This window comes from Lichenostomus cassidix, chromosome 12 (assembly GCF_008360975.1).
Source record: "Lichenostomus cassidix isolate B80296 chromosome 12, HeHo_3.0, whole genome shotgun sequence".
NCBI classification, from domain to species: domain Eukaryota; kingdom Metazoa; phylum Chordata; class Aves; order Passeriformes; family Meliphagidae; genus Lichenostomus; species Lichenostomus cassidix.
In genome coordinates, this window is record NC_139493.1 from 15,739,330 (window position 1) to 15,766,572 (window position 27,243).

Here is a 27,243-nt window from a genome sequence, read left to right on the forward strand (position 1 = left end):
ATTGGTCAGCGCGGCTGTCACTCATGCGCGCGGCGGCGGCGGGCCGGCGGTGCGCTCGGGGAGCGGCGGGAGCGGCTCGGCTGTGTGGCGGCTGCCTCAGCGCGCTGCTGCGGGACGGGAAGCAGCCGGCTGAACCCCCAGCTCCGCTGGGAGCTGGCTGTGCTCCCGGCTCCTGAGGCAGCCGGCTGTGTCCCCAGCAGCGCTGGGAGCTGGTTGTGCTCCCGACCCCGAGGGAGCCGGCTGTGCCCCCAGCCCCGCCGGGAGCCATGAGGTGAGGCGTCGCTGCGCGCGCTCGCCTCAGAGGAGCCCCGGGGCACTGTCGCCCCTCAGGCAAAGGGACCCGCGGGCCGTGGGCAGGGTGTTGTGTGCGCAGGGAAGGCCGAGAGGCTGAAAGAGGAGCCGGGCCCCGGTGCCGGCGGTGCTTATAGGGCAGCTCCTGGCTGCCATCCCCGATGTGGCCGCGGGGCTGTGCGCGGCTCGCTCAGCCGACCACTGACCAGCGGCCGGAACGGGACTTGCACAGTGCGAGCTGCAGCCCTTGCCCAAGCCTGGGTAGGGCAGGGCCGAGAGTGCGAGTGGCCGGGCCTTTCCACAGCCACCTGTGCTGGTGAGGCTACAGGGAGTGGGAGCTGAGGCTGAAAGGACCAAACCACGGAACTGCAGGGGGGGAAGGAAAATCTGTTCCTTACCTGTGTGCAGAGAGATATTTGAACCAAAAAGTAGAATGCAGGAACATCACATCAGTAGCTTGTCTCCATTACTATGAGAGACAAGGCAAGGAGCCATTGGAGAGGGTCTAGTAGAGGGCAACAAAGATGATGAAGGGTCTGGAGTATCTGTCTTACGAGGAGAGACTGCAGGAGTTTGTTCTGTGTAGTCCAGACTAGAGAAAAGTGAGAGGGGATCTCATTAATGCATATAAATATTTTAAAGGAGGTTGTCAAGAGGATGGTGCCCAGAACAGGATGAGGAATAACGTCCATAAAATAAAACACAGGAAGTTTCACCTTAATATTAGGAAGAACTTCTTTATGCTGAGGGTGGCAGTGGAGCGTAGTAGGCTGCTCAGGGGGGCCATGGAGTCTCCCTCTGGAGACATTCCAAACCTGCCTGGCCAATTCTGTGTCACCTGCCTTGGTTGGGAAGTTGGACTGGATGATCTCCAGAGGTCCCTTCTAACCCCAGCAATTCTGTGATTCTGTGCAAATTGTTCCAGCCAAGGCTAATTAAGGTCTTCTCTGCCTCCCTAACAATGCTAATGGTTGTAAATGTTTTATTCCTTTCTTGTTTCTCTAGTGGCAGTAAACAGGGCCATGGAGTGGGAAGCTTCCTGGATAAATACTGTAGCTGACAGACTTAACATAAAGGCAGGTTTTCATAGAGGCTGTTTGTCTCTCTGCTGAGAGTAATGCATGTGGTAGGAAGGAGATCCTTGGGCCCTTAGAGTGCCCACCCCTTTGCCAGGAGGTAGCAGGTAAGACAATCTGGAGATCTTTGCTGCAGGGTATTCCTTCTGCTGCTTCCCTGGGCGGTGTTTGGTTTGATTTTACCAATTTTACCAAAGGAGGGTAGTGGAGGCCTGCCTGTTCCAGGGCTTCCCTGTGCAGCAGGAACATGGCAGGTGCCTCATGGAGCAGGGCTGCTGCAGGACCATGGCGCCAGTGTCTGCCAGGCTGGAGCTGAGCCGGTCTCCCTGGCCCTCCCTGCAGCCAAGGAGACTGGCTTTAGCATTTCTAAAGGGCAGCTGTGAGCTGCTCAGGAGAGGCATTTAGTTGTTAGTGTGGTGATTTTGTGAAGGAATTGGAGTAGAGGAGGTTGTGGCCTTTCTGAGACAGTGTTGAAAAGCAGCCATCAATAAAGAAATGGGAATGGGTGCTCGGGGAAACCCATAGTTCCTCCAGGGACTGTGAGTCAGAAAGGAGAGGGGCCCTCATTTCTGATGGATCACAGCAGGAAAATGTAGTTGTTGTTCTGTTTGTCTCACACAGTTCCAAGTGTGATATGCAGCAGCTGTTTTGTAAAGTTTCATTCCCTTTGTCTCTTGCAGTCATCTTGTTTGTTTTTATTCCCTTTCTTTATTCCCTCAGAAGAGGCTCTGTCTCTTCTCTCCTTTAAGAGGCTGACTTCCCTCTGGCAGGGTTTGCCCTTTCTGGCCTTTCCATCTTCCAAGCATTTCTCTTCCCTCTAGTTGCAAGGTTTTTCTCCTTCCTCTGCTCTTAGCGGCTCAGCTCTAGCTCTCTGACCCCTTGTTTGCCCTCTGAGGATGGTGACGGTGTGGAAGAGCCTTGATCCATGAAGTCCAGGTCTTCTGTGAGCATCCATGCTAACCTAGGACTTGTGGTTTATGATCAGAGAGAGGCATAAAAGAAATAATTTAGGAGAGACTAAAAGTCTCCCTGCAGGGAATGAGGAGGCTGAAGGTTGGTATGTCAGTGGTGTTCTGGGACCAAGGGCAGGCAGGAGTGCTGTGCCTGTGTGTAGGAACCTCACTTCTGCCCTGCCGTGGGTATGGACTGGCCTCTGACCTCTGGAGATGGGCAGCTCTGGGAAGAAGGGGATTGCAGTGGCTGAGCTGGGTGGCTGTCACATGAGTGTTTTTTGGGGGTAGTCCTTTGTTACTTGTAGGGTGTGAGTAACTTGGTTTGTGCTTGTGGGCTGGGATTAGGGTAAGCAGTCTGCATTCTGTAAGAGGGGAACCTGTGATTAGGCCTAAGAGATTCAGGCTGTTTTCTTGCCTTGTTTTCTAGCCTAGACGAAGAGCTGCAAATGCTGCCCTGAGGAGACCCCATTGACTATGGTCAGCTGGTGCTTAACCACAGTGACTTGTGGTAGCACCAGGTGAATCTCAGCACTGACAGATCAATAGGTGGCAACAAGGAACACAAGAACACGTGTGGAAGCCAGAAACGTCACTACAATGAGGTGCCTCACCCATCCACTGCTCAGGAAGTTGTTGAGCCCCTCACCTCAGTGTGTGCCAGGGCGATTGAGTCCAAGTAAAGGTGCTGTCCTCAGTCCAAAGCAGTTGTCTTTGAGGCAGAGCTGCAGTGCAAGACCTGGGCTCGTGACTGCCACTGATATGGTCAACTGCTGGCAGAAGGTGTTTGAGACAAATGAGATCCCTGAAGCACGAGAATCCAGTCAATATATTGTGTCATTTGTCCTGGGAGCAAAAACAGTTAAGTAATAGGAAAAGAATAAGGTCTGTGCATGCTTCTCACTTTTTCATTTTGATTGAATCTCTTACCTTTTTATCTCACTTATATGGCATGGAACAACTTATCCTCTCTTAGATGGCAGAGAGGGTGAGGTGGAGTGTATTATTGCCAGTAGAACACTCAGGGGGGCTTTTAAATGCTTTCCTTTGCAGTCTGAAACATAATGTAAACACTCATCCTGACTTACCTGATGAAGTGATTCTTAGTTTTACTTATTCTTGTGAGTCCCAAAAAGTAGCAAAAGAGCAGTTGTTACCAGTCTGTTTCTAAACATGCAGATAGGTTTTTCTGATCACTTTACAGCTGCTTTTCAGCAGTTCCAGGCAATTGTCTTTGTCAGCATCCTCTGTCACCCTGGAGGATGCCCTTGGCAGGGTGGCAGAGGACACCCCAGTGGCATAAGTGGGCAGGTTTTAAAGTGACCTTGTCTTCAGTTTCAGAGCCTGGATTCCAAAAGCCTCCACACTCCACTTACAGCAGTGCAGCAGGAGCAAATCCAGCAGCTGAGCAACAAGCGGCTACAAAGGTAGGAATGTCTTCTTATATTTGTTCATTTGGAGTGCTTTCAGCATAAAAGCAGCCTGGAGAGTGGCAGCAGAGAGAAGGCAGCTCAGATGTCATGTAACTGTGCTGTGTTGGTCTCTCATGGTGATTCAAGTGAGAGGCACAACTTGTCCACCTGCAAGGCCACTGTCCAGCCAGTCAGGCTGCAGCCTTTACTGGTGCATGGGGTTATTCCTCCCCAGTTTATATGGTTTGATATTACTCCTTGCTGAGTTTTATGAGATTCCTGTCAGCCCATTTCTCCAGAGGTCTCTCTGAAAAGTTGCACACCCATCTAGTCTGTTAACTACTCCTCCCAATTAATTCTCTGTCACTGCAGGCATGCTATGGGTGCTATCTCTTCCTTCACCTAGATCATAAGGTGTTACAGCATATTGATCCTGGGGTACTCCACTAGCAATCAGCCTTCAGCTGAGCCTTGTGCTGCTGAAATCAGCCTTCCAAGCCTGACAGTTCAGTCAGTTTTCAGCCCATCTCATTTATCCAGTCTGTTCTTCATCAGCTTTTATATGAGGATGTTATGGGAGACAGTATCAGAGCCCTTGGGAAAGTCAAGACACATGGTTTTGATGCACTGAGCTGGTCACTGTGTCATGGATGACTATCAGGTGACTCAGGAACGACTTTCCCTTTGTAAATCCATGCTGACTACTCCCAGTCACCTTCCTGCAGTTGGCATGCTTGGACACAACCTCTAGTACTCTATTCTGTCACTTGCCCCACTATCAAGGTGAGGCTGACTGACCTGTAGTTTCCAATTACAGTGCTTGATAACAGACTCAGCTGTGGGAAGGGAGTTCTCCAGCTTCCTCAGTGTGCACATGCACATTGCTCATGCAGTTGCTGGCCCTCAGCAGGGGGATATTGTTAACAATGAGGTAAGCATGGCACCAGAGCTCCTCTGGCTCACTGAGTCAGTCCCAAAGCATTCACACTCCTTTTGCCTGCCACAGGATGCCAGTGCAATATGTGCTTGGAGAGTGGGACTTCCAGGACCTGACCCTGAAGATGAGACCCCCAGTATTTATTCCACGGCCTGAAACAGAGGTATGAATGTGGGGAATGTGGTGGGGATTGGCTTGGATGTGTGAGTTATATGACATGATACAATCAGAGCATTGCTATGAAGGCATCCTGTACATTGTGAGGCTGCAGTGACGAGGAAGTCAGATCACTCCACTTCTTTTAGAATGGGAGTAATTCAAAGCTTGTGATCTGGAACTGATACTGGTGACCTTTGCCTCCTGCCTCAGAGCAAGGAATGTTTTGCAAGCTGATGTATCACTTTATTACACAGAGACCAGTTGCCATTGATAGAAGGACGTGGCTTTGCTTTCCTTAGTTCTGCTACAGTAAGGACTTGTGAGAAGTTCAAAACCTCTACTCCTGTATCCCAGTGGCTTAGTGCATACAAGAATCTAAACATTGTCCAGAGGTTGCCAGCAGAGCCCTGCAGTAGTAGGAAAAATGTAATGCCCTCCAGGGAGCCTGTGTATCCATGTGCAGGCTGGTAGGAAATGGCACCTACCACCTGTCTCGTGGCTCCACAGTGGTTTCTGGACAAGTATAGGAAATTGAAAAATAAGTTCTGACCTGGGCTGGAATTAAATATGACTGTCAGTCATAAGAAAGTAAAGGACAGCCATACATGACCAAGTTAAAACTCCATGTTCCCTAGCATTCCTACTGCTCTGGAAGAGCTTAAGACCTATGTGGTGACACTTGCCCTGACAGTAGCCTAGCTTTCAGCACATGGGCCATCCTAGCAAGGAAACTTTCTGCTTACAAGTCCTCAGCAGGGTCTAGAACCCGGGTGGGTTTTTTGGTTTTCTTTTTGTTTGGATTGACTTTTTGTGGGATTTTTTTCCTTCTGAGAATTTGTTTTCTTTTGGAGTCTGTGTTAGGTGTTGGAGATGAAGTAGTCTCTAGCTTGTCCATTTATGAGTCCCAGAAAAAAAAGCCCTGTTTCAGTCTAATAGTAATTTCTTTAATTGATTGCCTGTTGTAATGGGCAAAAATTAAACAAAAATTGAAAAGACAAAGCCTAGGCTTCTGTTGTGCCCTTTGAGGAAGAGGGTGCTACTGAAATCCATGAGAGGGTTCCAGAGCATTTAGAGGGAATCAGCACAGCTACAACATAGACATCCTCTCAAGTCAGCCTGTTGAAGAATATTTGGAACCAGAGTCTTGGTTTGGTGTGGGGCATCAGCAGCACCTCATGGAGAATCTGCTGGGCCCTAAATCATAATGCTGACACTTGTGTCCAGAGAAGCTGGGAGCTCTTTGCTGGGTCTGAGTTGATCACTCTGTGATGATTGAGTTTGGAGATGGAGCTCCAAGGAAGAGTTTTGCTAGTTGGAGCCAGCTTTGGTTTGCTTTGTTATTGCTAACATTTCTTCTGCTCTGATAGATGCAAGAGAGTATCTCCAACCTGCAAGCCCCCATTCATTCATTAATGCCGTGTGAACATTAAAATCAGGGAGAACCTGTATGTTCTGCAAGTCAAAGTATCTGCTGGCAAGGCTTCCTCTGGAGCTGTGCTTTGATTGTCCCCATGCAGTGTCAGGCTCCAAACAAAGGCCTATTGTGTGGAGTGGAAGCTGGGCTGGCCACTGCTTGAGAATGTTGTTAATTGTGCCCACATGCCTGATTTTGGTAAAAGCATCTCTGCTGGCCCAAACTGAAGTGCACTGCTGTGTTTGAAACCACTTACCACACCCTGGTGCAAAAAATGTGGTGTAAACAGCTTAACCCAAACCTTTTCTCTGGCAAAACTTTATTTGTTGTGTCACTTATTATGAAGGCACATTTTTAGCACATTACAGAAAACCAGAAGTTTATGATGATGATTCAGGAATGGAGCTCTGTGGGCAATGGAGAGTTTGCTTGTGATGTGCTGGGCAGGTTCCTGTGACAGGAAAAGCCATGGGGACAAGATCCAGCTATTCAGCAGCACCTGGCAGGACATGGCTGTAGACCAGTGCTGCTTCCAGGAACTGTGTTCTGTAACCTATGCACAAAGTGCACTGGTGTCCAGATCCTTTCCTTCTTCTGGAGGGAAAGGTTGGTCATCTGTGACTGGGAACTTGGTGTGATGTGTTTGGGTTGGGCTTTGTGTATGTTTTGTTTCATCAGAGTAATTTTTTTCAGCCTTCACTGGACTTTAAAACTGCAGTGGAAATAACTGCTTTCAGAAAGGTTAAAGTTCATTGCATCTCTTCCTTTCCTTTTCTTTAGAATTTGTCTGCAGTGCTCTTAAAACCAGGAGTGCTGAAACTTTTCAACAAATAATTTCTGTAAATAATCCTTGTTCTTTAGGAAGCAGCTAAATTGTTATCCCAAGTTCAAGTTGACCTCTGGCTGCACACACAAGCCACGTGTCTTGTTTTGGCTGAGAATATGTGACTCCTAAATTGACTCCTTAGTGCAGATACACAGGCAGCTTCAAAATTTGCTTCCTAATTGTATTTATGTAGCTTCCACAGGTGCTGCTGTATGTTGTTTCAAGTCTGAGAAGAAAGGGAGACATGTTTATGACACACATGCTGTTCTCTGGTTGCGACAGAAGGGTTATGACTCTTGCTCCCAGCACTGTGGTAATGGCATGAAATTAAACACAGCACGACACAAACCACCAGCATTGTTTCAGGCCTGGGGACAGAGACACATGCAGAGAGAGAAGCTCCCTTGTCCGTGTAATTCTATCCTGTGTGAAATTTGCCCCCATGTCATCTGGTTAGCTCTCTCTGGTAGCTGAACCCTCTCCTGTTCTCTCCTTCTGGAAATATTTTTTCAGCACATGTGGCTTCGTTCTTCTGTTCCATGGGAATCCGGGTGGGGAGGGGACAGGCAGCCAAAAGCAGGGAGCTAGCAGGTCCTGTTTAAGCTCTGGCCTGCTGGGGTCAAAGCTTTGGACTTGCTGCTGCAAGTGCTGAGTGGGTTTGTGAGGGCCTGTGGAACTCAGCATCCTCCCAGCTTTCCTCTGTGGCACCAGAGCCAGGCTTCTGTACTGGAACAAAGTTATGGGATGTGCACAATGAATTGTCTTTGTTAGGTGATTATTGTTGTAATATCAAGGCATCCCTGTCTCAACACTGCTTCTTCCTCACTGCTAATGGAGAAGAAAGACCTTTTCCCAAAGCAAGTATTTTTTTTAACTTCTAAAATTTTGGAAGGCCTTGTTTTGGGCTAAACAGGACAAAGAGGAGGAGAATTGAGCCAGCCATGGATATGTAATGCCTTTTCTGTCCAGGTGACTGTAGGCTCTATGAAGCCTCACCATGGCCTCTTTTTGGTCCAGGCCTTCTCCGAGGCGGTGGTGTGGGGTACGCGGCCTACCCGCCCGTTACCCCTAGAGGGCGCTCCAGGCTTAGGCTCGCCGTGTTCCTGACGGTTCGATTTCCCATCAGTTATTCCAGGATTTCTGGTTGTTCTGAGAAGGCTCATTTGTTGAGTGAAAACAAAAATGGCCATCTTTTGTGCCTCGCAGCTATTGATCCGGACTCCTAGCAGATGGTGGGAGCAAAATGACAGGAGAAAAGGTGGGTGTGGAAGGGTTCTCTCTTCTCTTGATGGTCAGCACCTAAGGACTGTTCCTAGCCAAAGCTGGATTTGGAGCCATCCTGCTTCATAATTGCCAATGGATCTGTCCCCCACCAGTTTGTTTAATCGTCTTTGGAGTCTGGCTGTGTCTAACCTTCCTGGCATCTTGTGACAGCAAATCTTGTATTGTAGGTGAGAAAAGTGTATTCTTTGCTTCCGGTGCTCATTAAAGCATAAAGGAAAACCTTTAGTTTTTACTGCATAACATTTAAATCATTCCCTACAGCATTTGTAATTTTTAGTTATGTCTCTGTCTATTCTTTTTCCACCTGTGATTTTTAAGCTCTTTTGCTTGTTTCCCAAAGTAGTTTGTTTCTTTCCCATGATAACATGCTGAACCTGTACCAAGTTGATAAACCTGAAGTCAAGGCTGTTTACTTGCACCTTCCCATGGAATGCCAGTCATGGTGTGGGGTGCTCTGTGAAAGCACTTGAGTCAATTATTGGCTCAGAGAAACCTTTCATGAAATTTAACTTCTAGCTAAACATAATCATTCACCTTTCAAGAAGGTCCAGCACACAGAGAAGGGAAGATTTTCCCTTTCTGACCTGTATATGCAAATGAACAGATTGCAAGGTGGGCTCTTTCTCTCTCCAGTGCTTTATGTCAAAGCAGTAACATATTTTCTGTTCCAATCAGTGCTGAAAGGAAGCCTTTGATGCAGAAATGTCCTTTCATTTCCCTAATTTCTTTACCACAGATGGGTACTTTTTGGAAGGGTGTAAAGGTCACACTCTCTAGTGAGTACAGCCATTAATCAAGAGTCTGGAGATTGGCATTTTTTCATAGTTTTGCCTCTGACCAGTTATCTCTTCAAGGCAAGGCTGCTTCCCCTTTCTGTGTCATGGGCTTCCCAGTTTGGGTAATGAAAAGGCTAACAGTGCCCTGTCTTGGTATTTGTGTAGACTTGTATAAGGTATATTAAACATGAATGCAGTAGAGCGTTATTAAGTAAATCAAAAATCAACTGCTATCTGTCAAAATACAGCTGTAAGCAAATGTGGTAAAGATGGAGCATTGCTGTTGTGGCCTCATAGATCAGGTTTTGCCCATATGATAGGCAATACTTTATGGGTGTGTTGGAGGAGAGCAATATTTTCTGCAAATGGGTTGTGGCACAAAGGATGGGGAATGGGAATTGTGAAGGGAGCCTGTTGTTGCTGCAGAGCAATTGGAATTGCCCTTTGAGCTAGGCACAAGTGTTTAATAGGATCATATAGAGAAAGACAAATAGAGCAGCCTGTGCCTTGTGCCTGAGGGACTTGTGTTGGCAGAAGGACTTGGAGAAAGATTTGGGATCTCCAGTATCCTAGGGATATTGGCTGACCACAAGCACCCACATGCTGCTGCCCAGTGGGCTGATGGGATCCGTGCATGTGGGACAGGGGAGTGCCACATGCATGTAGCAGCATTAAATAATGAGTATTGCAGTAGTGGAATAGCTGCAGAACTATTGTGTCCAGTTATGCTACTGACTGCTGGAGGAGGAAGTGGAAAATTAGGTTTGGAGAAAAAACAATGTGTGGATTAATAGCTTGAAAAAATCTCCCTTCTTATTAAAGACTGTCTAGCTCATCAAAGACAAGCTTAGGGGTAAATTACCTGGCACAGAGGGCAAAAATTTGAAAACTTAAGTCTCGCTGGTTTCACAGACAAGTGTATAATAAGCACTATAAATGCTGGCCAGAAGAAAAGATGTACATCTCAACAGAGAATGCAATTAAATGCTAAAACAGCATAGCAAGGGTCTATTGCTGGCCACTTGAAAATCAGGATGATGTTTTCCCCAGACAGATTTCTTCTTGTTCAAAGGAAAACGATGGAAGAAACAGGGTTGTTCCTGGCTGACTGGCCAAGATGAACTGTTATGGTAGTTTCTGCTGGATTCCTGTGCAAGAAAACAAGACTCTGCTAGTGCAGAGAACTACTTCCGAACTGGTGATGTTCAGGACAGACTGCAAAATGGAAATTTAAAGCTAAAATTTGTGCTGAAGGCGGGGAAAGCAGCAGCTGTTCTTTTAAATCATTCACAAACCTGTTTCCTAGGTTAACTTATATAGACTTTCCTAACATTTTCTAACAGATCTCTCTGTTGTTAATGCCTGTATTTTTTGGGGGTTTTAATCTCCCTGTTGTGATTGAAAGAGGCTCCTGTTTCTATGCATTTCAGCCGAGTACTGTAACTCATCAGCAGTGAAAGCAGGATGTAGGACTAGAACTGGAGAAAAACAAGCTGTAAAATGGCTGTAACAGATGGGACTCAAGGAGATTCCCACGTGAGGGGGGAAAGAAATCCATTTCCTCCCGCAAGCTTTTTTCAAACATCCAAGTAACTAGAGCAAGGGATTAGCAAGCTGGACTAGTGCATCTGTCCAGATGCTATGTCTGGCAGTGGTCAATACCAGAATCTGCAGAGAGAGAAAATACCTTGCTTCTGGAGAGGTGTGCCTGGATAGAGCTCTGTGCTGCACACCTGAGGTATGGCCAGTGATTCGGATTCACTCTTGCCCCTCGGGCACAGCTAAATTTAGACATGACAGCCATGGTAATTTCTCTTGGGCACGAGCACATATGGGTTGCTGCCTGTTGGTAAAGTAATTTTTGGGTGCTGTAACAGCCTCTGGTCCAACAGATGAAGCAGCACATGGCATGTACCCTGACACATCAGGAGTTTCTGTTGTGTGACCAAAACCAAACCCCTTCCTCAGTATCAGGTAGGCTTTGACATGTTTATCTGCTATTGCTAATGCCTAAAGCCACCCTTTCTTTCAGGATCAGTGGCTCCTCTGGAGTTATTCAGGTGCTTTGATTCCCATACATTTATAGTGGGAGTTCCATGGGCTTTGTGCAACATTGGGTTCAATCCCCATATGGGCTATTCACTTAAGAGTTGGACTAAATGATCCATGTGGGTCCCTTGCAATTCATAATATTCTGTAATTCTGTGATTTTTCTCTTTCCTACTGCGGTGCCAGGCAGAAAAGCCCAGGGCAAAACCCCCGCCTGCCCATGAAGCACTGGGCTGGCTTTGTGGCTTCGTTTTGGAAGTGGGGTATATGGCAGGGATCTTTTAGGACCATTGCCATGGAGTTGGGTTTCCAGCTTGGCTTCCTGGTGTTTGTCATGTGCTGATTGGCAGCCAAGTGGACAAACAAGAGGGGACGGGTGATTGGGTTAATATCAGATCAGGCTCTATGGAAAATCCCGGATTCTGAGAACAGAAGTTTCTGGAAAGCACACAAATAACTAAAACATTCCCAGGAAGCGTGCAAGAGCAGAGAGAAGGTTACTGGGCTTTTCCTGGGTTTTTTGCTTTCCTTGTCCAGTTGGCTAACCTGGGAATTCAGAGTCTCCTGCCACCCTGGCTCATACCCCTGGAGCCTTGTCTTCCCTGCTTTCCCCACGGTGTGGAAAAAGGGCGCTTGTAGGGAATGCACTGGGAGTTTGTGAGCTTCACCCTTGCCTTTCCTGTTCCTTCCCTCCTCTTGTTTTTCTTAGCCCTGTCGCAAAAGCACCTGCTGGTCATTCCCTGGTGCTGGGCTGTAGCACAGGATCCCCTCAGCTCTGTCCCTGTGCTCAGCTCTGCAGCCAGCCTTGAGCACAGGAATCTCTGCTGCTTCTTGCTGTCTGTCTCGGTGCTGGAAACCAGCTGACCCTGTGCTGGTTCTGCCTGGCCTGCAGCTGTGAGGCCTCTGTGGTTTGGGTGCTGGCAGCCCCTGGCCTCAAGCTTGCTTTGTGCAGCTGTAGTTCCAAGAAATGTAATGAACCAGAGCCCTGGCCACAGGGCAGGGGTGACACCGAGGGCCTGTGAGAAGAGAGGGGGTGCTGGGGGCCTTGGGGAACCGCAGTTGTGGGTGGAAGGGAGAGGCAGAGGTTCAGGGGAAGCTGGAGGTGTTGGCAAAGTTTTGCATTTGTTGCACTCAACAGAGAAGATGGGGGGGTGGAACCCAAATAAATGACAGTTTGAACTTAGGGTGAATCTAGCAGTGAAGCAAGACTTCCTGGAATCACAAGGTGAGAGCAGCCTGTGAGTGGCTTGGCTAAGAGACAAAAAGTTGAAAGCCTATTGAGTGCTGGAAATTAAGTAGCATGAGAAGCAAATATTTGTGTCCACTGTACATGTAAGCACAAGGTAATCACAGAATAGTTTGGGTTGGAAGGGACCTCTGCAGATCATCCAGTGCGATCCCCATGCTAAGTCAGGGTCACCCAGAGCACAAGATGCAGGAATACATCCAGGTGAGTTTCGGATGCCTCCAGGGGAGCACTCCGTGCCCTCCCTGGGCAGCTGTTTCACTGCTCTGCCAGCATCAATGTAAAGAAGTTCTTCCTCGTGTTGAGGTCTTGTGTGTTATTTTATGGTCTACCTAAAATTTGCTCCAAGGAACAGCAGGGGCTACTGAGTTCGCTTTTCCATATGACTTCTGCTCACCTATCCATGGAATGAAATCTGCTGTCTGCCCCTGCATGCAGGTGTTAGCAGCTCTGTTGTGGGGGCTGCCCAAGCCATGTGCAGGACCTTCCTTCCCATCCACCTTGCTGCCATTGCTAACAAAAGCAGGCAGAGGATTTTAGATTCTTTCTGGTTCTGTCTGTTTGCCATTCAATCCCTTCACTCCTTCCAAAACTGGCTTTTGCTGTAGGAAGGAGCTTCTTGCACAGACTAGGGTAGAAAAATTCTTCAAAATGTTCCGTTTCCCCATTCTGACACAAACACCACACTGATACCGACATGTGTGTACACCAGGCTCCAGGATAAGTAGTTTTGCCAGTACCTGTAGCAGTGGTTAGCAGATTTTTTAGTGTATATTGGGTTGTAACTGACAATGACTCATACTGTAAGCAATAACTTGAATGTTAATAACTCCAGAATTGGGCTGGATAATAAATCCAGAATTCTACCCAGTGGTTGGCATGCTGTGGGGAAATACAGAATTGGGTCACAAAGTGTTTTCTTTCATTTCCCAGTGGAATTTTTGTAATTTGATCACCAGCTTTGAAGGCTGAGATATGAAACGGATGGTTAAAATGGCTTTTGGCAATGTTGGCATATTAGCTGGTGTTTGGGCTCTGACTGTTCAGTCTGAGAAGACATGGGGTTTCCTACCCAATAAAAACCCCAGCCTTAGGCTAGTTACTGTTGTCCTAGTCCCAGTTTCTCTGTGCCAGTCCCAGGCACCTCTTTTTAGCACCATTGGCCTCTTTGTTGCTTTTTCCCAGCTGTGGTTCCAGTCAGATTCTTGTGTAGTCTTTGTATGAACACTAATACTTGGCCAGAAATACTTCATCTCCCAAGATGAGATTTGAAAAGGGCTCTGCTGTGTTCTGCAAAATGCTGTAATTTATCAATTTCCAGTGGTGATATTTTGGAGATGATAGTATGATTGGAGAAGCACAGATTTTGGCTGTATCTTTTGCTAGAAGATGAAAAACACTGAGTGACAAATATGGTTTCAAAACAATTTTCGATAATTTAATCATTCCTGAAGCCTAGTGGCAATGGGAGTGGAATGACTGGACATACTCTGTGTCATGGTTGCTGGATTTTCCTGATTCTTTGCCTGTTAGAATACATCTTCTGTGCTTATCAGTCAAGTTTAAAATAATTATTAAACCTTTTCTTGTGGGGAGATACTAATGACTGGGAAAATATGTAATTTCTTTAGGTTGTCGCATTATTTACGTCCTTTTAATTTTGTAGTATTATGGTAAATGTGTATTATGAGAAAACCCACCTTTGCCTCAGTAAAACATATAATGAAATAACCAAGACAATGAGGTAGGGCAGTCAGAATGCAGGATACAAAGCCTAAGTAATATCAACATCCTATTTTATTTATATTTTATGTGGCAAAACCTTAAATTGGTCATGTTTAAATAGGAGCTTTGGCAAGCACACTAAAGTGCTTTCGCTGTGGAATGTGTAAAGTAGGCATTCCATTGAAAACCATCAAGCATGAAATTATTAATGATAAACTTTGAGGAAGTTAATAAATGGTTAGAATAGTTCTAGTGTATGGAAGTCACATTTGGACATTTGTAATCAGTAACTTGTGCTTCTCTGGGAACAGATGATTCTGAGCTACTGTGGAGATTTCCAGGAAATGTTTTTAAGTGTCCAGAAATGGCTGGTATTTAAAGGAGTGAGTCAATAGCCAAGCAGAATTTTTTGGGTGCTTTTTCTTCTGTGGTCTTGGAATCCTCAGCACCTCACCTGCTTCGCCAGAGCAGCTGTGGTTACAATCCCTGGCTGTCTGCAGTGCCCAAGTGTTTTCAGACTGATTCATCTGGAGCTGTTGGCTGAATGACCAAAGCCACTTCTCGCCAAAATGGGTAGATAAAGTGTTTATTTTTCCCTTTTGCTGTCTGAGCCCTATAATAATTTCCTCCAGGTTGGGAGCCTGGGAAGGCTGTTTTCATCCATAATTGTCTAGGAAAGGAATCCCAGAGCAGCAGTGTGGAATTTGTGATATTGGAGGCTGTTAGTGAAACTCCCATATGAGGACAGTGTCAGTAATGTCATGGTGACCAGGGCAGGGCATTGTGGTGTGGCTTCTCACCCTGGCTGAGGCTATTTAGATATCAGTCCCCAAACTCGCCTGCTCCAGGGATGGTTCATCAAAGCTCACCTACTGAACACTTCATTTTTATACCTGTTTGCATCTCCCTTCCCACTTCCTGCAGATGTGGAGTGGCTTGTCATGAAGGATGACCAGCAGCTCTGAATCTTTTCAGAGATACTGCAGCTTTGCACAAGGCATCTCTTATGCTGCATCTCAGTTAGGGATTAGCTAGCCAAGAAAGGGCTTCTGCCCTTATGTACAGGCCTGCCCAGTTCAGACACCTGACAAAAGCCACTGTAAAATAAAAGGGAAGCTGACCTGCCTGCCAGAACTTGTTACTTTCAAATATTCCATCTTACACCAGTTATTTTTTGTAAATTTTGTTAAACTTTCTGGATTTACAGGAAAGATCCAAGAGCAGCCCTCTCAAGTAGAGTATCCTAACCATGGCGGGAGTGCCTTGGGCAGCAAGGCACTTTGTGCACTGTTGTGCTCTGAAAGCACAAGGATGAGAGGTAGCTGGGAGCACCTGCTGAGAGGCTGATTCAATCAAGGTCTTCATAACATTTCCATCCTAAAGTTTTCTTCAGTGAATAACAAAGGAAGTTCATGCTGCAGTCTGAGGGAGCCACATGTGTGCTTTCTCTTACAGCTCATTTTCACAAACCTTAGAAGTCTTTGAGACCTCTCCTGCTGTGTTGGATTTTATATAACGTGGCAAAGGGATTTGAAAAAGAAGAGAGTGATGGGGGGAGGAGGCAGCAGTGGCAGAGCTGCATACAGATCCAGGAGCATGGATGAAAATCTTTTCCATGTTACTTTGTAGCAACAAAATGTAGTAGGAGTCCACAATCTGAAATCCATGCAGGGAGCTGCTCATTTGGATCATTTAGTAACTCATTCCCTTAGCTTTTCATCTGCAGGTTGGATTATTGGTTTAGATGCTGTTAGCAGCTGTGCAACTGCTTCCACGTCAGCTATCCTGCTGAGGAGACTGTGTAGAAATATTGAGTTTTGAAGCTTAGAAATTCTGAAAGCTTAAATTTTGGAGTAAATAAAATGGTGTTGCAGAAGATAATGTGCTCCAGCTGTCTGGTTATTGTTTTTCCCAACATTGCTAGAAGATTTCGGAGGATCTGTGGGAGATTGTATCCTGAGGATCTGGTTACTAATAAAAGCACCCTGTGGGGCAGATGGAGCTGAAGTGACTTCGGGCATGTCAGTTCCATTGCTACCATCTGTGTTTTTAAAATTAGCAACGAAAATACATTTCATTGGGTACAGAGTCAAGAAATTTAAACTTCGGTCCTCAGATCACAAAGGTGTGAGTCAAAACAGCTCCCTTTGTACTTTTGTTTGTTTTTTTAGGATCTCGTCTCTTTAGTTGTGGAGGAAGAATTTCAGAAATGTGAGAATTCAGCCCTGTGTTTCCCAGTTCCTGCTCCTCATCCTGTGATCCTGGAAATTGGCTGTGGCTCTGGAGCAATTGCTCTGAGTCTGCTCTGCAAACTGCCACAGGTGAGCTCCCTTCAGTGTTCCTGGTGCCATGGATGCCTGTGTTAGAGGACAATCCCACTCTGCTCATCTTTATTGAGATGTTACAAACTTCTCTGATGGGACTTTGGCAGCTCAGGTCTCTGACAGTCGGGTTCTGTAAGTTCATGGTAGGTAGAGGAGGGATATTTGGGAATTGCTGCCTCTTCCCATCTGTCTGCAGGAATAGCAGAGACATAATCAGAATGAAAGAAGTGAATGTGCTCATTGTGGAGCTGCTGCAGCTCCCTGTTAATCGCCTTAGCTTGAAGCATTGGTGAGTGCTGGTTTAAGATACTAACCTGAGCTGAGGACAGGAGGGACTGAGGCATGGGCACACACTCTATTAGTTGAATTTATGGGGCAGTCATCTCGAAAAATCACCTTGCTGTGAATCAAAAGATCTTGTCTCTAGGAAACTGAAGATAAAATGATACAGGAAAGGGATTACCATAGCGGTGTCAATACTTGGGATCAATGACTAGCATATCTCATTGCCACAACTGCCAGACCATGATTTTGAAGTCTTTTGTTTCCTAGTAACAACCCACAGCTTCTGAAGAGAGTGAAAAGAGCAGGGAGGGGACTGAGATCTGGGTGTCCAAAGCCCTTCTTGCACCTGATTCTTGTGGTGTGTAACATGTTTATGGAGATACTCTTGGTAAAGAAAATGAGAAATAAATCCAGGATCTCATTGCATGTGGTTAAGGGAAAAGTATTCCACTTTCCTCAGAACTGCAGACCAGCCAGTTCCTTCTCAGGAATGAGAATTGCTGTGGCCAGCCCCTCCTCTTGTAGAAGTATAAGCCTTGCTATGTAAGAATTAGAGGTTGATGCCTCTAATGGAAGGGGTGTTCCTCCTCCCAGTGACCTGAGAAGGTTAATACTTGAGCTTCTTTAGTTCAGAGTATAATTGCTCTGATTTCCTGAGCTAGGAGAAGAGCTTCATGCTCTTTTCTTTGCTTATTAACTTAGAGCTGTGTCAGTCTGTCCCTGTAACTCATAACAGTCCTTTCCCAGCCCAAACTGCTGTGCCCAGGGAAATAGGAACCTTGACTAATTAGAATTAGTGGTAGCCACACTGACAGCTAAGTGGAGTTACACTCTGGGTAATCTCCTCAGTATTTGAGACAGAATTTGGCACTCAGGCTACTGAGAAAGCAGCAGCAACTTTTCATTTATGGTTTCAGCTGTGTCCTTCACCTTAAGAGTGAGCTTCATGTGTGGGGGTGCTGGCCTGACACCATGAAATTAATCCCCTTAGGAGTGATGGCCAATCATCTTCAAATGCAAAGCAGTTTCTTCAAGCATGTGTTCTCTGTGTAAATCCTTACCAACATCTGCACTCAAAAAAACATTGAGCAAAGCAAAACCCTGTTAGGCCTTTGCCTGTGGTTTTCCCAAGGTGGAATGGAAGGTCAAACAAGTCTTCAGCTGTGCAGCCCTGTCTCCTTCTGTTATGCTGGAGAACTCTGAAATACTTGACACATAGTCAAATACGTGCAGTCAATACAGGCAGTGAATGTGGTGTAAGGACTGCAGGGGAGTAACTGGGTAAAAGGTGTCTGCATAACAGATGGGAAATGCCAGAATCTCTGTCCAAGTGGTTGTGTTAGTGTTGGGAAGGATCCTGTCTGCATTAGGGAGGATAAATCCAACAGCATGACTTTCCTCCAGCCTGTGCCTAGCCCAAACTAGCCAGAGTGTTGAGTCTCACCCTGCCAGGAGCTGTGAGGGATCAGGTGGTGTGAATCACTGTGACTCTGTTGTTGTCTGTTCTGGTGGGCTACTGGCTGTGCTGCAGAGTGCCTTCAGTCAGTCACCTTAGTGCCTTAGCACATCACTCGTTATCCCAGCTGTGCCCTACATGGATTCCTCAGGAGCTGTTCATTTCAGAAGCCCAGAGTGAGCAGTTTCCTGTCAGTTTTGATCTTGCATGTTTGGCAGAGCATGTCTGCTCGGGAATCGTGACGTTGTAACGCCTGCTTGATGGGGTTTGTTGGTTTTTTCTGTTCCAGAGCAGGGTCATAGCCATGGATAAAGAGGAAGCTGCTGTGGATCTCACCAGGGAGAATGCACATAGGTATAAGACCACATATTACTCATTTTTTTGTAAATTGTTGCTTGAGAAAGATCAAGAGTCCTCGGTACTTGTACATGGGGTTCATGTTTATCACCACTGGAAACCAGAGAATGTTGAGTTGTTGAGCTCCGACAGCATGTAACAATTAAAGAAAAACACTCTGGTAAGCATAGGCATTTTTTTTCTTGACTTATGAATGTGCTTTGCAAAGGCAGCAGCCTAAATAAAGCAATGGTACTCACATGCTGTTTGTCAAGGGTTTTCAAAGTATTTCTTGGTAGCTACTCTTATCCCTTTCTGTGAACTCAGGAAGCCCAGGAATATTTATGTCACTTAGGAGGTTAAGGACAAGTGTAGCCTGATCCTTTCTCTCTCTGGCTCCCCTAATCGTTACTGTTGTGCTTGTTTCTGTCCTTGCTCCTCTAGAAATGTTTGCACAGTCAAGTAGCACCTTTCCTCTAATGTGCTGTGTGGTGTCCCTCAGCATCCTCTCTGCAATCTTGGTTTGGTGGGAATGGTGCAGGTGGATCCCATGCTGTTCAGACACCTGTGCTGTGGCTGGATGGATGTTCAGAGCTGCTGGTTCAAGCACCTTGTGCTGAAGTCAGAGAGATGTCTGTCAGGTTGTCCTTGTCCTTCCTAGTGGCTCTACTTCCTCAGCTGATTCTTTTGTCAGGTTGTTCTGGACTGTCAGTACCACAGGGAACCCCAGAGCTGGAATCCCAGTATGCTTCTGAGTCTCTGTAGGCTTTGTGAAATGAGCTCCAGATTGCATCCATGACCTCAGTAACTGCTGGGCCCTAAGCATTAATTAGAGCCATCTCAGAAAGAATTCCTGTTGCTATTTCTCATGGAGTCCAGTACAACTGTGAGTCTCAAGAGATGCTCATTAACTGGGATTTCTGTCCATAGGCTCTTTTTTCCCAAGCTGCTGCCAGCATTGGGGCTACAGAGACAGGCTGCTTCTGGTGCTGGCTGCACTGGGCTGCATCTCTTCACTCCTTGCAGCCAGTGCCAGCTTGTATGTGAGTCCAAAGAGCTGAGTAAGAACAAGCCCTTCCCATACTTGTCACCTCACTGTTACCCTTCACCTCCTAGCCCACTTACAGGGAACGGGGAGCAGAGGTTTCCTCCTAATGTGTCAGTGTCCAGCCAAATTCTGTTGCAATTTTTCATAGATACAATAAAAGCTGGCCAGATCTTTGACTCCTTGATAAACTATAACTCTGGCCTCTGGGGAAAATTGTCTTGCTTATTAACATTGCTTGTTGGCTCAAGAGTGGATTAGGGAGTATAAATGCCATGTCAGAGAACTTCATATTTCTCCATGGATATTTTCATTGCATCTTTATGATCTTGTCCCTGGCATGGTGCCCTGTAGCTCTTGGGAGAGAAGCCAGCAGGATAAGCTGTGTTACTGCTTGAGTGAACCCAGCTTGGATCCTGCCTGCTTTTCAGAGCTCCCCTGTCTCAGCTGTGTTCTCTAGATGCTTAGGTGAGTCTTACTGGATCAATGCCAGCACTACATCCATCTGGACACAGAGCACACAGTGCAGGAATTCCTCACTTTCCTGATGCCTGTGTATCCTGACAGGACAGGACGCTAGGCACTCAGCAAAGGGAGTAGAATTTGGGTGAAAGGCCACTGTGGTGGGAGGAGAGAATATGCTGGGAAGATCTTGGCAGTTGTGAATGTATGTGGATCAGATAAGAGATACAATATTTAATGATTTGTTTGTAGAATGTACTATTCATGAATCCACACAAACACAGCTCCTAACCATTCTTCTTTCTGTTCTTGCATCTGGAATTTTGCAGGCTGCAACTCCAGGAAAGGATTCACATCATCCACCAAGATGTTTCACACAGTAACTCTTTTCAGTGTTATAATCCCCTTTGTCTTTTTCCCTTTTTTTGCTTTGATGGGTGGAGGGAGGCATGAGAGACACCCAAGGGACCCCTCTGAGATGCAGGCAGCAGAAGAGTGTTGAAGTTAAAAGAGAAAAAGGTTGGAAAGAAGTGAGCCAGTGAAGCTTTTCCCTTCAGAGATTTCCAGGGCAGATGATCAGCTGAGAAAAGTCCCTGACTACGTCAGAAGGTGAATTGGGTTTAGGTGTCCCAAGGTTGTGTCTGAGCTGGGAGTCCAGGTGCTCTTTTCTGTTACTGGGGAGGGGCAAATATATACAGAATGTAATTCATTCTATGCTGATATGGATGTTTTTGATAAACATCTACATGCCTGTCTCTCCATTGATGTTAGAGGGAGCCCAGATATTTAGCTTACATTAAATGCCCTACCTTATTCACCTGAAATTAGATTAGTTAAACCAGGAAAGGATACTTGTGTTTCCCAGAGCCAGCTGAAACCAGTTAAAACTGATAATTTGGTGGGGCCTATCCAGTTAGGCTGATAGTGCTTAGCTGTTTGTTATCAGCTGTGGAGCAAGGAGCTGTAGCCCTGTGGGTTCAGTAGCACACCTTTCTTACACTGGTTTTTGACACTGTGCTACCTCTTAGAGGTGAAAGCCCTGTGCCAGGAGGCTGCCTGAGGACAGTGCCACGCTCACATGGTTACACAAGGTCTGGTTCAGGGCTGGCCTGTGTCAGACAGCAGCAGGAGTGCAGTGAGCTGCTCCTGGTCTACAGAAGAGCAGCCCATTGTTGTTATTGCTGAGGCACCCTGCCTCTGCAGTTTGTTGGAAGTCCTGCTGCAGCTTTGTAAGAGGACGAATCTGGATAGCAAGTCTGAGCTCCCACTTAGGTCTTTGTGGGCTCTCTGATTTCTCGTTGTTGCTTTAGATCCAGGTGGGCACAGAGCTCCAGGGCATCAAGCTCCTGTGCTTTTTAACATGTTCTGCTAAGCAGGCTCTTAATATGAAAAAAATATACTTTGCCTGTGCTTAGCTTTGTATCACACTTGCACTCCTGGGAGAGGGAACAGGGCAGGCTATTGCAGCAAGAAATAGGATAAAATTTTATTATCACGAAGCAGAGCCAAACACATTTACATGTGCCTGGAGACAGTTTCCTGGGGAGGGTGTTGACATTGAGCTTTTAGGGACGGTGCTGTGGTTGAGAGCTGGTTGTGACTCTTTTTCTTTTCCAGGTTCTGCCAAAGAGCTGCTGCTCTGGGGCCCCATAGATGTCATAGTCAGTAACCCCCCATATGTCTTCCATGAAGACATGGCTTCCTTGGACACAGAAATCCTCCGGTAATCAGACAAAGATTTTTCCTCTCCTGTTCCTTGCAGCAAAGTTCTCTGTCTGCTTCCTTATACTACACACAATTGCACACAAAACATGCAAATGTAATATACATGTTTATTGTAGGTGTGTAAGTGTAGGTGTGTTTATTTGGAATATAATAATACAGGCTTACTTTGATACTGCTTACAGGCTTGGAGAAGTGTTTTAAAGGCTTTAAAGGCTTGGAAGTGTTTTAAAGATTTATTAAAATGGAAAAAGCACACGGTTTGAAATTAGCAAGTTCTCAATCCAAAATTGATTGTCATGCATGTGAGGAGAAAGTCCTGCCCCCACAAGATATGCACTAGAACAGGTTCTGATAGCTGAGCTTTCTGCATCCCAGCTGGCTCTGCAGGGTTAGCCACAGCCTGAGCTGATGGTTGGCATGGTTGAAATCAAGCAGTGACCCTTGCTGCACAAGCCCCTATCTCCCTGGCCAGCTTAGAGAGAACAGACCTATGTATTGGAACTGTGAGATCCCACCTACAGTTGGCTCCTAATTATCCAAAACTCTTCAGGGGATGTTTTCTGCTTGTGCTAAATACGGAGTTTCTCAGCCCAGTGGTGGCTGCCTTCTCCCTCCCTGTATTTCCCATAAAAGGGGTGAGTGCTGTCACCTGCTCTGGGAACGCTGGAGTTCAGGTGTGTTAAGTGCACCTTTCTTTGTGGGGTGATGCATTCTCAAGGGCCACAGGAATTGCTGTCAAATGTCTTTTTCTTCCCACACTCCAGTTATGAGGACCTTGATGCACTGGATGGAGGAGACGATGGCATGAGAGTCATCAAAATAATTCTGGCTTTGGCTCCTTCTCTTCTGAAAGTTTCTGGGTAAGCACTGCCCTCTTTTGAATTTCATGTCTTTTATCCATCCACTTCTGTAAGTTCTGTACTTCCCTGTATGAAGACAAAACAGAGGGAAAATATTTGCAAAATTGTCCCCTCATTGCCCCACTTAATAATAGCAGTTTACAAAATGTCATGTGTGAAGCGAAATTAGCTTGAAATTGGTTAATAAAGGGATATGAGCCTTCCTTGGCTGTTGGTGGTGTTTCCTGATCATTATTGAAATGGGAATCTTTAAAGGGCAAAGTGCAACAAAAAGAACATGGAAGAGACCAGTTGAGGAAGAGTACAAAAAGCAGGGGACTTTAAGGTGAACAACTGATTGAAGAAGCAATGTAGAACTCTTTAAGGATGGATGTAGATCTCTGCTTCCTTCCTGTTCTTTAATTAGGGGAAATTTGGTTGTTGTGCCAGTATACAGCGGTGAATATCCCAGGAGAAAAAAGATCAGTCAAGGATAGTTTCTTTAATGTTAAATTTCTCCATAATTAATATTCAAGACTGATTGTTCCTATTCTCTGTCATGTGGGATCCATTTTGAAGATCAACGTGCTGATACCCAAAAGTCTGAGTGTACTGTTCATGTGCCAGGGCATTCACACATCCTGTTGAATGTTCCTGACATTTGGCCAGCATAAGAGAGGTTGTTGAAAATCTGCTGTTTTGAGAAGAAGAATGGGAATATTGAGAGGCATACTGCATGCAGAATTCATTCCTCATGCTTTGCATGACCACAAGAGCAGAAGATGCTCCTCAGATTTTCCCAGCAATAGAGACTGGTCCTGTGGGCTTGTTTGTTAAGATTGTTTCTTTTCCTTCTCTTTTTGCTTGTTTAATAAGGTGGAGCCCCCATTGAGGAATGGAAGTTTTTTAAGGTCAGAAATGAGATCCACACCCAGCTTATAGTTAGCCTGGTGAATTTGTAGGGAGTATTCAGTGTGGGATGTTTTAAGAGCTCTCAGGAGAGCATTTGATGGGGTTTGGCCTGTGTCCTTTGCCTGCTAGACTTGTCTCTTGCTGTGCTGTCCCAGGCTGTAACCAGCTCCATCACTGCCTGTGCCTGTCAGCTGGGGTGGTTCTGCTTTGTCATGGGAGGGGACATGAAGAATGAGCCAGTGTAATAAAGCCTGGCAGAGCTGGAAATAGCCCTGCAGTGTCCAGGCCTGGTCCTGGTGCCCTAACTGGGGTTATTTGATTAGTTCTGTGTAGGCCTGAATGCTGGTGGTGTTTTCATAACTGATTTATGGAGACATTTACTGTGGGAAAATGTGTGTACTGACTTTTTCTTTGTGTCTCTTGCTGCTTCTACACAGAGGGACTTCAGGCTGCCAGGCTGCTATGCTCAGTATTCCTGCAGCATAAAAGCTGCCTTCTGCCCTTAAATCTTCAGGGTTTCAGAAACACATTGCTGGTGGTATCTCTAGCTGGGCTTCAAAAGGGCTCATCACATCTTGATAGGAGGTTTTAACTGTTCACAAAGAGGAGTACCATGAGAATTCCCCCCAGCATCAACACTTTCTTCCCTGAAGGAGGCAGCTGGGATCTGCATGCCAAATGGACAGCTATTGTCTGGTTCAGGATTGTTGGACTGCGGCATATTTACTGACTTTTTAATTTTCTGTACTGGTCAGAGTAATCTAGAATGAAAGATCTTAATTTTTATCCATTTAGCAACCTAAATGTGCATCTCCCCACTTCTGCTCCCAAATGTGTCTTTTCAGGAGTGTGTTTCTGGAAGTTGATCCCAGGCATCCAGATATGGTGGCGCACTGGCTACAAGCACACCCAGACTTACTGCTCACCCTTCATGCCATTCACAAGGACTTCTGTGGCAAGTAAGTCTTTTGTTGCCTTCAGATTTTTGCAGGGTTGTGTCCTTTGTAGAATATGTCCCTACCCCTTTATGTATTGAATGAACTCAGCCAGAGAAGCTCCAGAGCTGAGGACAGCCTTTGACAAAATAGGGGCTCCCTATTCAGCCTATCTCAGCCTTCTGATAACCTGAAACAGCCTGGCAAGTGTTTCTGAGTCAGAAATTCTGACACAGATGAGCATTTCTGATGAGGTGACTGGCTCTGGTAGGGTTATTGCCACTGGAAAATTGCTGTTTTTATAGGATGGAAGTAGACACATCTTGTCCTTAGACTTAAAGCTCTGGTCTTTCTTTTTTCCACAGGCCCAGGTTTCTGCACATACAGAAACAAAGGAGCTGACAACTGTACCAGACATAACTCTCCTTGCAGGACTCTTCTTGCTCCTGAGCCCGGCTGAACAGCTTGTGGAAAACTCCTTTTGCCTTGTGAAAGGAGTCTGCACTTCCTTCCCCAGTGTGTTGGACTCTCCGTGCAGTGGCAGACCTCTCATTTCCTGACACAGACTTCATCCAGAGATGCAGGAGTTCAGCTGAGCATGTGGAAGTGTTTCACCTTCCTGAGGGAGCTGCATGAAACCTTTTCGTCTGCTCTGCTAAAGTGACTCATTAATCTCAGGACCCAAGACAGGAGAATTCACAGCTCCAGATTAAAAATACAACTACTCAAGGTGCCAGATCACCCACTTGGCCTAGAAAGAATTTAGGGGTTTTTTTTTAACTGTCTTTGAGACATATTTATGGAGAATGTGACCAGATGGGATGATGAGTCCAAATTCTGGTTTATTTTGGCTCATGGATTTGCAGGTATAACAGGACATAACTGATGTGCATATTTCAAATGCAGTTCTGTTCCAGGATCCTGATGCTCCAATAGCAAAGCAGCCTTTGTTTCCCACTCCAGCTGAGAGATTGTCACTGAAGGATCAGTGCACATATTACAGCACCTGAATTTACAGCCCTTGACACTTGGTGGATGCTTCCAGAAACAAGCAAAGCATTTTAATAAAGATAGTGCTTCAGATCAGGGTCCTTAAAAGAATTGCACTGCAATTTTTCAGAGATGCTGGCAGGCTTGAATAAACATCTGGCACCCACACATTGCTCTGACAGTAATAGAAATGCCTAAATTCCACATGAAGCATTTAATTGCAAGACTTTGTAGAGAAGACCAGAGTCACTACTCTGGTTTTGCAGATGGAGAAGTTGAAAAACAGGAGGTGAAATTACCTGTACAAAATTCAACACTCTGAGTTTGGAGTAGGACCCAGTCTCTTGACAGGCATGGGAATAGCTGAGGTCTGTCTCTTTGGGAAAGATGACTCAGACTAGGGCTGCCTGAAACAGCACTGAGAGAAGTCCCTGAAGTGGACAGTCAACATCATGTCAGTATAAATAATGGCAGGATTAAATTCAAGCTGCTGCTTGCTGGTGCTGCTGTTTCCAGTGGTGCAAGTTCCCTTCTGGATCAGAGCTAGCCAGGGAAGGAAGGGAAGTGAGCCAAGGAAAGGATCCAGTCTGCTAGTCCAGATGGAAGCAGTTGCTGGGCCTGTGGAGGTGAGCACTCAGGAAGGGTGGGAGTGGCCAGACAGGGCCTTGCAGTGTGTGTGCCAGGCTCTGTCCAGGGTGACCTGGGACTGCACAGCCAGAGACATCAGGCAGGACATGCAGCAGCAAACTGAGTGTTGGAAGGCTGCAGCAGATTCAGAGGGTGTTACATGAGCACTGATCTGCTCCCTTTCCCCTGTGCCTCTCCCACACTCTCACTCCCCAAATGAGTCTTTCCTTCACCCCCTTAACTCCTGAACATCAGCCCTGCTTTCTCTCAGACACCTGAGGTCTCTCTGATGAACCAGCTCTTGGGGTTACAGCTAGAACTCTTTCCTACCCACAACTCTGTTCACAGATTGGCCTTTCATCTGTTGTACATCTCACACTGCATTTACCCACCCCAGTAGTTTACCATGTCCTGTACACTCTTTACTTGAATTTGGGAGTCTTCTCTGGCCTGCAGTACATGCCCTGGTCAAACATGGTATAGGAAATCTAGGGAAAGAAACAACAAAAATAGGTCAGTCAAAATGTACTTGAGCCTAGGGTTGGAAATACAGTTTCAGCACAGCTGATTTCTGGCCTCCTAGAGCTATGAGTACAAAGTGTAGTCAAAGTGTTATTTTGTGTGCTTGTGGGGGTTTTCTTAATAGTAATTTAGGGATATTTTTTAAGATCAGTTTGTCAGACTCTGTTTAAAAATGAAATTTAAAGAAATGAGTTCTCAGATTTCTTCCGGATGTTAGCAGTGTTTGTGTATGAAACACAGCATTATGCACAGCCTGCTTCTGCCAGATGCCTTAAAAGCTGGGCAGTCCATGGGAATGTTAAACAGCATCATGCTGCATTCTTCAGGGGTGGGCTGGCTCCCTGCAGTAGGGTGGAGTTAGGTGGCCCTCTGAGAGTGCCAGTGGCTGGGCTGCAGAAGGCAGTGTATTTTTTCTTGGAAGCATCAGTCAATCCGAGCTCTGAGCAGGACAAATCCCCTGTGAGACAGGCTATTGGTCTAGTCCAGTAGGACAAGTGTTAAATTCCTATATTTATAGCTAAAACACTGGTAAAAATGTTTGCATTTCTATGTATTTGCGTTGCATAGTGGTTATATCTTGGAAAATCTCGTGGTGCTGCTGACCTTTTCATAAAAAGAAAAATTGCTGTTCCTCCCAGGA

General features: G+C 46.0%; 1 protein-coding gene and 1 long non-coding RNA gene across 7 annotated transcripts; both read left to right on the forward strand.

The window, feature by feature from the left end:
* Positions 1 to 28: 28 nt before the first annotated feature.
* Positions 29 to 27,243, forward strand: HEMK1 (HemK methyltransferase 1, mitochondrial release factors N(5)-glutamine). 6 transcript variants are annotated; one of them, XM_085072915.1, is made up of 11 exons: positions 39 to 271; positions 2,748 to 3,178; positions 3,653 to 3,744; positions 4,736 to 4,829; positions 16,317 to 16,466; positions 18,500 to 18,564; positions 20,383 to 20,432; positions 21,671 to 21,776; positions 22,543 to 22,638; positions 24,375 to 24,488; positions 24,830 to 27,243. In XM_085072915.1, exons 2-11 carry the CDS (start codon positions 2,918 to 2,920, stop codon positions 24,864 to 24,866), a joined length of 1,065 nt encoding a protein of 354 aa, XP_084929041.1. In that variant the 5' UTR covers positions 39 to 271; positions 2,748 to 2,917; the 3' UTR covers positions 24,867 to 27,243. The 6 variants fall into 6 exon arrangements, 3 of the variants coding, with proteins under 3 accessions (XP_084929042.1, XP_084929043.1, XP_084929041.1); XR_014854779.1 differs by lacking the exons at positions 24,375 to 24,488; positions 24,830 to 27,243 and adding an exon at positions 19,477 to 19,607 and having other exon boundaries at positions 30 to 271; XM_085072917.1 differs by lacking the exon at positions 16,317 to 16,466 and having other exon boundaries at positions 38 to 271.
* LOC146431830 (uncharacterized) lies at positions 14,555 to 16,026 on the forward strand. The gene is made up of 2 exons (XR_014854780.1): positions 14,555 to 14,718; positions 15,353 to 16,026. It is a non-coding gene; the product is annotated as an uncharacterized LOC146431830 (long non-coding RNA).